A 10,916-nucleotide genomic window follows, 5' to 3' on the forward strand; every position below is an offset into this window, starting at 1 on the left:
TCGAGATCAGGAACTTAGAAATGATAAACTTCCGACGATTTATGAGTACAAATTTTCACGATGTGTTGTTTTATATTGTTATTTTCTTTCGCGGGTTTCGCGTTTCATTAATATTTCCTCAATGCATGTTTCATTAATGCGATGTTTATGAAGAAGTTTTAATGTTTCACTAATGCATGTTTCAAGCTTTGGGGTATTGATTTTGATTTTCTTTTGATTTTCTGAAAAGTCATGTGAATTTCCTACGCATTTCCTCGTGTCCAGGCAGTTTCCTCGCGATGGACTACACAAAGATGAGCATGGACATGGAGTCTGTGTTTAATCTCAACATCCTGGACCACCAAACGTACTACACACAGTTCCCCATGGGCGTCGTGCCGCAGCTTCCGCCGGAGACTCAGCGTATTGAGTGAGTGTTGGTGTTGCGCCCCCACATTTCAGCCCACCTGGGCCCCATCTAATGTGCTCCTTTGTTGCATTGCAGCTCCACGCCGCTCGTCATTCCCAAAGTTGAAGTGTACGAACAGCAACCGTCTGGAGAGGCTGCCCAACAGGGGACGCACCAGGCAAATAACACGCCCGCTATGCTACAGGGTGCACAGGGCAGCCCACCGCCAGGTACATCACAGTGCCCACATTGTTTCAAGACATTCAAATCCGCCAAGGCATTCAAGAGCCACCTCAGGACGCACAGCGACGTCAGTCGGACGGTCCCACCCGGACAGGTTCACGGAATGGAACCCAAACAGTGGTTTGTACACCTTTTTTTCTTTCTTTTGCAAAAATTTTCCATTTGTGAGGCTTTTGGGGGGAAATTCACCCAAAAAAAGAAATTTACAGTGATGATTCGCTGTATCGGAATGCCAGAACAGTGTTGTTTCACTTTACGAACAAAAGCATTTGTTTTGAAGATCGTATTGGGTTGTCCGATATTCACACGGATTTCTAACCAAAGATATTCACATAAATTCAGTACAATTTTGATTTTCTCTCTCATTCTTCCCCATTGAATGTAATGGTAAAAAATGTTAGGTTAGAAATCCAGATAAATGTTGGACAAACAATTATTTTGAGGTTTCGGTTCAATTTTGGCCTTCATCAGGTCGTTTTTTTTTGTCTTTACTGAATATAACTATCTTTTAACCCTTGGAGGATTTTGCTGGCAAAAGTGGCCAAATCGACTTTTTTTCAATCGCCACAGAATTAAAATCTATTTAATTTTTTGTAATAATTTCTACGTCTCTGTGTAGGAAAGTTTCATTACTTCAAGATCGTCGAAAGAAAACTTGGAAAAATATTTTCTTTTCAGAGAAAATGAAGGTCAAACTTTTGAGGTTAGAAACCTTGATCGTCTAAGTGTTAAAGTTGTTTTTAGAGCTTTTTTCAAGTTTTTAAGTAACGAATTTTCATGGAAAAGTGAGAAAAGGAAAATTAATGAAAACTGTCTTGTTTTTCATATACATATTGAAGATTCCTTGTGAAAAGTTTGATTTTTTACACGTCCCGGTGTGATTTTCAATTTTTTACGCCATAATTGACAATTACCCGGCCGGCAAGAAGCGACTAATTTTTATTTTATGATATTTCATACAATTGTTTGAACGTTTTTACAAGAAAACGTTTTTCCTTTTCGTTTTATGAATTATAATGAAGAATGAGCCTGGAAAGCAAGTAAATTAAAGTAAAGGAACAACATTTTATTAGAAAAATACACTATTGAGGTTTTCAAAATGTCAAGCAAGAGTATTATGGGTCCAGCCGGGTACTATTTTTGGACATTTTTTACACGTCGAGTAAAAAAAGGCTTCTCAGTGTAACAACTGAAATTTAAACCTCTTAATTTTTCTCTTAAATCAACTAAAATCATTAAAAAAAAATATAAAATTAAATCCCCAAAAAAAATGATTAAAATCTCAACTTTAAATGGCCTAATAAATAAAAATAAAGAAAGAAATAAATTAAATTGCAGGTGTGTCTGCAACTACTGCAACAAAGTCTTCTATGACCCAAACCTCCTGAAGCAGCACATTGCAACGCACACGAAGGAGCAACAGCACAAATGTCAGTTCTGCTACAAATCCTTCCCGGAGAAGGGTAACCTCACGCAGCACCTGAAGGAGCATCAGGAGCTCAAGGACTACAAATGTCTCAACTGCAACAAAACCTTCGCGTCGCTCAACTACCTGAAGCTCCATTTTAAGATGCACGCGGACGAGAAGCCGTACAAGTGCAACTACTGCGACAAGCGCTTCACCTTCTCCAGCAATCTCACGGTTCACACGCGCATCCATACGGGCCATAAACCCTACAGGTGTGTGGAGTGCAACAAATGCTTCACGCAAATTAACTCCCTCAAGCAACACCACAAGGTGCACAAGGATGAGAAGAATGAAAAGTGCACCTTCTGCCCCAAGACCTTTCGTTACGCTGGGAATCTCATTACGCACATCCGGACGCACACGGGTGAGAAGCCCTACCGATGTGAGTTCTGCGGCAAGAACTTCTCCCAGCTTGGTAGCCTCAAAGGACATCTGAAGCAGGAGAAAGCCCGTCTGGGGATTCAAGAGTGAATATCTCTCCCAGATCTCCTCCATTGATTCCCTTCCCCTCCTCCCCATCGTGCCACATGCGTGTGGCTCTTCCCTGCTCCCAAAAAAAAAAGAAAAAGGAAAAAACTCAATCCATATAAATGTAAAATCACTTTGTAAAACAACCAACTTACATTAGACTTACAATGTAATTTATAATGATAAGTTTTGTCGTAATAATTTTACCACTAAAACATTGAGAAGTTAGGTCTTATTACAACAAGTCTCTAAAAAAACAAACTGACTAATAAATTTTAAGTGCCACAACACGTCTTTTATTCAATTCTTCCATTCTATGATTTCTTGAACAAATTAATGATTTTCCGGGTTTTTTGTCGGTTAAATGGGGATTCTCACCGAGAAAAACTCACATTTTCCCGAGCTTTCGGCTCCGTTCGAAGACTTCTCCAGAGATAGGGAAAATTTTTCCACGCTTGACCACTGAAGAAGGTTCCTAACGGAGCCGAAAGCTCTGGAAAACGTGAATTTTTCTGTCTTCCAATCTTTTAGATACGCGACGCGTGTGGGATGGTCATGGCGTTGCCCTACGTTCCGCTCCAAGATATCACAGAGGCATGGGTCCACATAATTTTGACACTTTCCCATCACGAAAACGACAACACACAGAAATTAATGAAATATATATCAGAACAGTGGATTGAAAATACAAAAATGCCGACAACAATTTGGAACATACACGGACAGCGCCACAGGACGAACAACGTTGTGGAAGCATGGAACGGACAACTGAACAAGGCAACACCAAAAACTCTCAACACGCAGAATGATGTACAAGATGATGTACTTGATGATGTACTTGAACGACAAGATAGACAAAATACTAGAACAATACTAACAAGACAGAAATGTAGAAACTTGTATGAAGGCTCTTGCCGAGATTTTAAAGATCAATTTTTAAGTTGTCCGTGGCCGAAAAATATAAAAAAAAAATAAAATAAAAAGAAAAAAATTGGCTGAAATAAAACTCATATGTCCCCAATATAAAGGCATGTAATTGTGTGACAATAAATTAGTCTACTCCCAACTCCCAATGAGTCAAGATACATTAAAAACATTATTAGCAAACATCAGATTTTTCATTTTTTTCTGATTCTGCGAAATTAATCCCTAGCCCATAGTTCCCCAAATGACACTGTGAAAATGTTTAGTTACTCAAAAGACAAGGTCCTGAGGGACTGCCTACCTGCGATTTATTTTTGACCCTACATTTCCCTAAAGTACACGAATTTCTGCAGGTACCCGGATGACACTTCCACAAATGACACGACACCTCTACGTTTATTGAATGGCAGTAGAATGATCTTAATTAACAAACTTATAAAAAAGAGAAGATTTTTTACACAATCGACCCCTTTATTAATTTTTTTTTGTGAAAATTGAGACGTTTTCATTGATAGCTCATACTTGCAAATTGGTTAAGTCGTTTAGCAGATATAGCTCCCTAAAATAAAAAAAAAAAGATTTTTTTATATAATTCGAAAACGGCTTGACAGATTTTGATCAAATTGGACTCAAATGAAAGATTTCAAATGGCCTACAAAATGTTTTAAACATTTCAAGTTCCAAAAATGGCTGCAAGCCGCAAGAGACGCTAAAATAAAATAAAAAGTTTCCTAATCTTGAAAGACAACATTTCCATAAATAAGTTATGAAATTTTCACACTTTCTGTAAACTCAAAGAAGGGAGAAATCAGAAATTACGTACTTTTTGTCGTTGGGCCAAATAATTTTTATTTGAAGCCGACGTTTCGGATTATAGAAGTCCTTCTTCAGGGCATTAAATGAATAAATATTAATCACATCAAAAAACAATTCACAACACGACTTATTTCCTTTTTCTCTCATCGGTGGCCAATCTGTACTACAATATTTGATGAACAAGCAAAATATAGGTCTATGGTCAATCTTGTACCCTTCATGGCGTACGAAGGGTTAATTAAAATCAAAGATTCACCTCCAACACCTCCAATGACTTCACCTTTTAAGGCTTTTAAAGCTAAAAAAAAATGATAATAAAATATCCCAAAGAAGCAAATTAATTTTTAAAATGCTATTATATTTATTTAGTCAATAATCTTGATTATCAATAATTTGTTTTACAATATTATGCTTTTAAATATCAAGTTTAATTTTTTTCTTCTTTTTTTTTATGTTACACAGAGACGAATGCACAATCCTGCTGCGGTCTTTTGCGGAGGGGGAACATTCACCGCCTGTGGACCTAACCAGGGGGGGGGGGGTCTAAAGAGCACAAGAAATTTGCGGGAGAGAGGGAGGAAGGGGCCTTTTGCTGGGGATGCCATCAGGAGGTACGAAGGTTTTGCACAATGGAAATTTTACGGGATTTGTTCGTATGTGAATGAGGGGAAGGGGAGACAGGGAGAGATGCCTTACCGTTGCTGCTGATAGACGGGAATGTTGGTTTTATCCGGCATGGGGACGCCGGACATTGTCGTCTGTGGCAGCGGCCGCGTCATCATGTGCGGCAGTGTTGCCTGGTAGGGATGCGGCCCAGGCTGTGACATGGGCATCTGGCACTGCATTGGTGACATTGCCGGTGCCTGAGGCTGTGCCACTGATGCAAAGGCAGCCTGTGGGGGGAAACTATGCACATGACTTGGAGGTGCCGTGGAATGTCCATTTTGCATCTGTGGCGGCACTGCATGCTGCTGCGGCGGCATTTGCTGCTGATGAGGCGGCGGTGGCTGCTGATGCGGCACTTGTTGTGGTTGCTGCTGCTGCTGCTGCTGCAACGGTGGCATCTGCGCTGGAATCTGCGGCGGAAGCGACGGAGTAACATTTGTGGCGGCAAGACTCAAGCCGGCCATTGCTTGATGCAGCATCTGCTGTGACTGTGGCATATGCTGCGTGTGTGTCATACCCGGTGGCAGCATATGCATCGACGGTGGCATTCCTGCACCTGCTGTAGCTGCTGGGGGCATCTGGTAGAGACTCCCCGGGGGCATTCCGTACATTCCCGGCATTGACTGTGGATGGTGGTACATCGACTACAGGGAAAAAAAACAAAAATAAGAAAATTTTGCTGCATGAAGCATAAGCTGCACAAACGCACCGTTGGTTGATTGAAGGCAGCACCCATGTAGCTGGGTTTTTCGGGTTCTCGCATCAGTGTGTGGTAGAGATTGATGGCTTCCACGAGATCCGTGCTTAGCTGCGTCAATTGAGCATGTTTGCCATCAACACGCTCCAGTTCAGCATCAATGAGCGGGCCCATTTGATTCACCTGCTGTTCCAGCGCCAACATCTCCGGGGTGTCTTGCGACGGATCCTCTGGGTTTGCTTCGTGCAGAAGGTGCAACAATCGATCAATTTTCTCCTCATTAATCTCAACTGGTTCCTGCTTAACCTCCTCCAGGAGTGGAGTGTCCTCATCGGCAAATTGCACGGATTTCTTCACTTTATCCAAACGGAGTGATTCCGGTTCCACACTGAGGTCTGCTGTGACAAAGTTCGAGGGGAAGAGCCCCTCGCCACGTTGGTTGTAGCCCTTCCACCAGTTCGGATCACTGTCATCCACAACGTGGATTATCTCACCAACCGTGAAGGTTAGCTCGTTGTCTTCAGCTGCCTCGAAGTCATAGAGAGCCCGAACCTTCCGTGGCTCCTGGGCTTGGGCATTACTAGATGAGGGGGATGAAAATGTACCCCCGGACATGCCAATCAGTGGGTAGAGGACTGATGAGGATGTAGAGGAACCCCCACCGCCACCGGAAGCTTTGGGAGATGCCGTCTTACTTTCCTTCAGCGATAATTCAATGGCCTGAAAGGATTTTGCAAAAAAAAAAAAAGAATTGAAATGAAAACTTTATTAAGGCCTGAAGAAGGTGAAATTGAATGTCCGAAATGTCACAGCCGGCAGATATTCAAACAGCTCAGGACTCACCTTAGCTATGTCATCCGCCTCTTGTTGACTCTGCACCACATTTGGGTCCTTGCTGAAGGTCGGCTGTGTTTTGGGCTTCTCCGCTGGGTCATTGCTCTCAAGCCCCTCGGCCTTTAGCTTCTGATAGAACGATGGGATGAGATTGAGCTGTGGATCACTCTTGAATTCCCCCTCGGTCCATCGCTTGAGCAGCCCCACGAGCTTCCCCGTGACCGGAGGCTGATTCTTCGCCACAATTCGCTTGTATTCATTCTCAAAGTCCCTCGATGCCACCTCCAGGTGGAAGTTCCGGCCGCAGTTGTTCACGCACGCATCCAGCAGGGTGATGGCCTGAATGACAACATGGGGATCGTTGTGGGCTAATCTCTTCATGATGGACTTGAGACATTCTTTGGCATTTGTGGAACTCGATCCGACTTTATCACATATATCCATTATCACTCCCCATTGTTCCGACGTATTCTTCTCACTGGTGGCTTTCTCTGTTTGTCGCGTGCGTCACGATAACGCCAATGCCGTTGTTGGGAGAAAAGAAGATTCTGTATGAGTAATACTCCCAGGAATCCCCCCACACTTCACAAGCCCACTCTGCCCAAAAAAAACACCAAAATACCTCCCACCAAGACTCCCGGAAGTCACCCAAACAACCCCTCAGCGTTCCTTCCACCCAAATCCATTTAATTAAATCAATTTGGAGGGCAGAAAAGTGGAGGAAAAAGGTGAAAAGACGAAGAGAAAAAGGGAATCGCCCGTCTGGTGGCCACTCACCAATTTCAGCATCAAAGGGGGACGAGGCTCCGAACAAACCCATTTTTCAGCTGTTCACCCGCCTGATTTGCGACAATTTTCACAATCAGTGCCTTCTATGGATTCTTTGCAACGCAACAATGGTAAATTTCCCTCGAAATTGCATGAAATAAGAGCACAAAAATGGGAAAAATTTATCCACTATTTTTCACCAAATATAAATCCAAGACAATGACATTTGCACAATTTTTTGACACTCCAAAATGACAGATTTGTGACGCGTCATTTTTTTACGTGAGTAAAATAAATTACACGAGTTTTATGCAGTTGGCGTAAATGTGTAAAAAGATCTTTTGTAAGTGATGTAAGTCAGTGGCGTAGGAGAAAAGTCAACCGTTAGAAAAAGACGGTAAATCGTTAAAACTATTGGTTTGTACAATATTTATTCAAATTTCTAGCCCAATATACTTATTATTAAGTTCAATATGAATGAATTGGATAGAAAATCAATATTGTACTGAATTTATATGATCTTTGGTTAAAATGCATATAGCCCTAGTTGTTGAGCACGGTGATATCTTACCATAGTGATGATGATCTTTGGTTAAAAAAGAATCCGTGTATTTATTGATATTTATTGAATATTTATTGAACAAACCAATATAAAGTCAAATGATAAGATAGAACGTATAATGCTAAAAAATGATAATTGGAAAGGGACGTTATAAATCCGAACAAACTTAGAACGTTAAAAAAGGAACGGTAAGAAATAGTGAATCGTTAGGTTAGAATATTCGTCTTGTTTTTATCTTTATCCGGGCCGGACGTCGTTTCGACATCCACAAAGCCCATTTTGTTAGAATTAATACAAACGTTAGGAACTAAATGGCAATAGTGTAGGGTGCCTGAAGGGCCCCCCTACTCACCAAACAGCCGGAGAGCCCATTACCAGCTTCATCTTTAGCTAGCCAGCCACGTGCCTTCCGTGCTGCCGCCTTTTCAGCTATCGATCTCTGACTAAGGAGCTTTCGTCCGAATGACAGCAGCAGCTCATGGTACTCTTGGCAACATTCATCATCAAGTTGGCGCTACAGCCCCAAGTTGGGCCTTGGCCTGTGCAATTTTAAGCCTCCATGCGTCTCTGTCCATCGCTGTCGACCTCCACATTCCTCCGATAGCAAGCCGCGCATCATTGTCCACGTCATCCACCCACGTTTTCCGGGGCCTGCCGGCCCTTCTTGTTCCGCAGGGTTTCCCATCAAATACCCTTTTGACCAGGCGCGCGCAGTCCATGCGCAAGACATGACCAGCCCATCTTAGTCTTGCAGCCTTGGCGTGACCAATTATATTTGGTTCGCTATATAGCTGGTATAGTTCATCATTGTAGCGCATCCGCCATTCATCAGGGCCAATCTGGACGGGGCCATAAATCCGGCGTAGTACTTTCCTTTCGAAAATGGCTAGCCGTTCTTCGTCAAGCTTTGTGAGAGTCCACGCCTCACACCCGTAGGTGACCACGGGCCGAATCATGGACCGGTAGATTTTTACCTTTGTGGTACGTGACAACGACCTCGACCTCAATAACGGTAGTAGTGCGTAAAAGGCTTTATTGCCCTGATTTATTCTTGCTTTTATTTCTGCACTTACTACATTCTCTTGGCAACATTAGCGTGCCTACAATAGGTAAAGAAACAACACGAGGGCTAAATAATAAAATGTCCTAAGTCTGTTCGGCGCCCGTACCGACTTACGACTTTTTATTGTTTAGCCCCCGCAACAGCAACTTTTGAAAAGAAACTTAAATCGTTAGACAAGGAATGACAAATTGTAAAAAAAAGAAATGATCAGAACTATAGGACAAAAATATACAAAAAGAAACGTCAAACGTTAGAATTACACAATTTGTCTAAATCTAATGTCAAGGTACTCGGAATATATTTTGTGTTTGAACTCAAGAATTTTTTGTACAAATCGGAGTTTTTGTTGATTTTGAAAAAAATAGCCGTCATATGACGAAACAATTCCGTGACTGTTGACGAAGCTACAATAAGACCTCCACGCTGCCGGTTGTTAGAGTATTCATCATTGGCTGTGCCTCCTTTATTTTCTGCAAATAGAGTCCAACATTCTTGGCAGGAAATTTTGTTCCACACATTATGAGTGACATATCCACAGACGTAAGATGAATCAGTTTCATTTTTTAACGAGGTCTTCCAACAAGTTGTTGTTCAGTAGTGCAGAAAATGCTGGCTCAATTTCCACCAATTGAGTTTCCTCCTTTTTGAACTGACTCAAGGAAAACTCATTTTTCAAAATTTCCCTTATACGGAGTTTTTTCTCATTTTCAAAGACATTGCATACGATATTTAGGTTTCTCAGTTTAGGCTTCAACAGATGACTCATCAAACACGTTCGTCACCAACGAAATCTTTTGTCTCTCAAAAGAGTTCGGAAAGAGACTTTTATAATAATAATAATAATAATAATAATTTATTCATCAATTAAACTGTACAGTGTAAGAATAAAAAGGAACAAATTTCATATAGAATATAGTTTTAATTGAGAAAGAGGAAAAGTGGCTAGCTCATACAAGAGCTGTGTGTCACTTCGGTAGCTCAGAGGATGAGTCACCGAACGACCCCTAGCGGGCCCCAAAGCCGCAGTCACTGCGGGCAAAAAGATTTTATTTTATTTTATGATTCAGTTTGTAGGCTTTCCGCGTGATTTGGTTTGCTTTCTCGAGGTAGAGATTTCTAACATTTCAAAAATCAGCTTCCTTGGTCTCCAACGACTCAAAATCCGGATATTCAAACACCTTTCTACCATTAAAACGGATCCAATTGATTCGAATATTTTTTAGCAAATGCACGGAGTCGTAAAGAAGAAAAAATTTTTTGTTTGTTTGTATGAATTGGATTTGTGAAAAAATCATCTTTAGGATCACTTTTTAGGCTATCGTAAGTGTTCACATTAATCTTGTTATTAGGCCTTATTCAGCGACCAAGAAACCCTTGAAATCTTGAAATTTCAGTACAAATTTCCAAGATTTCAAGGATTTTTTGGTCGCTAAATTAGGCCCATTATCTGTTGTTGATGCTTTGAATCTTATTTATTGTTTTCACTTTTTCAGCATTAAATTTTTAAGATCATCATCACCAATCAATTTTTTTGATGGAATCAATTGGAATACCTCCTCAAAATGACCAAAAGTCGATTTCAGCATAAAAGCCAATATCGATTTTGCTACCTGCTACCTCTTGATCCTTTTTCTTCATTTTGATTGGTAAATTCATAAATTTTCCCAGACTTATATTCAATTTTCTCTTTCACGTATTCGTCGAAAGAAAACTTGGATTTCAAACTTGTCCAAGTTTGAGGTTATAAAAGCCGGATTCTCAAATGCTGTGCAAATGGTCAAAAAAATTACAAAATACTTATAACAAAAAAAATATCACAAAGATTGAATTAAAATTAACCTATCCTTTGATTTAGAATCTACGAACAATTCTAATGAAATCTCAGCTTAAAATTCTTAAAATATTATCAAAATCGGTGTGAAATCATAATTTATTACATTCATTACATGGTAGAAAAGTGTAAAATAATGTAATGTATAAAATGCATTTAATTACGCCAGCTTTCAGTGTAATTTACAC

At 40.7% G+C, this 10,916-nt stretch overlaps 2 protein-coding genes across 2 annotated transcripts; one reads left to right on the top strand and one right to left on the bottom strand.

Moving 5' to 3' along the window:
* Positions 1-165: 165 nt before the first annotated feature.
* Positions 166-2,855, top strand: LOC129790326 (zinc finger protein 501-like). Its single transcript, XM_055827797.1, has 3 exons — positions 166-409; positions 485-751; positions 1,970-2,855. Exons 1-3 carry the CDS (start codon positions 279-281, stop codon positions 2,568-2,570), a joined length of 999 nt encoding a protein of 332 aa, XP_055683772.1. The 5' UTR covers positions 166-278; the 3' UTR covers positions 2,571-2,855.
* A 1,789-nt stretch (positions 2,856-4,644) lies between these two features.
* LOC129790205 (signal transducing adapter molecule 1) lies at positions 4,645-7,528 on the bottom strand. The gene is made up of 4 exons (XM_055827590.1): positions 7,282-7,528; positions 6,514-6,995; positions 5,683-6,390; positions 4,645-5,617 (listed from the first exon to the last, which is right to left on the bottom strand). The coding sequence occupies exons 1-4, from the start codon at positions 7,322-7,324 to the stop codon at positions 5,000-5,002; spliced, it is 1,851 nt and encodes a 616-aa protein (XP_055683565.1). The 5' UTR covers positions 7,325-7,528; the 3' UTR covers positions 4,645-4,999.
* Between the last annotated feature and the right edge of the window lie 3,388 nt (positions 7,529-10,916).

This window comes from Lutzomyia longipalpis, chromosome 2 (genome assembly GCF_024334085.1).
Source record: "Lutzomyia longipalpis isolate SR_M1_2022 chromosome 2, ASM2433408v1".
Classification (NCBI taxonomy): Eukaryota; Metazoa; Arthropoda; class Insecta; order Diptera; family Psychodidae; genus Lutzomyia; species Lutzomyia longipalpis.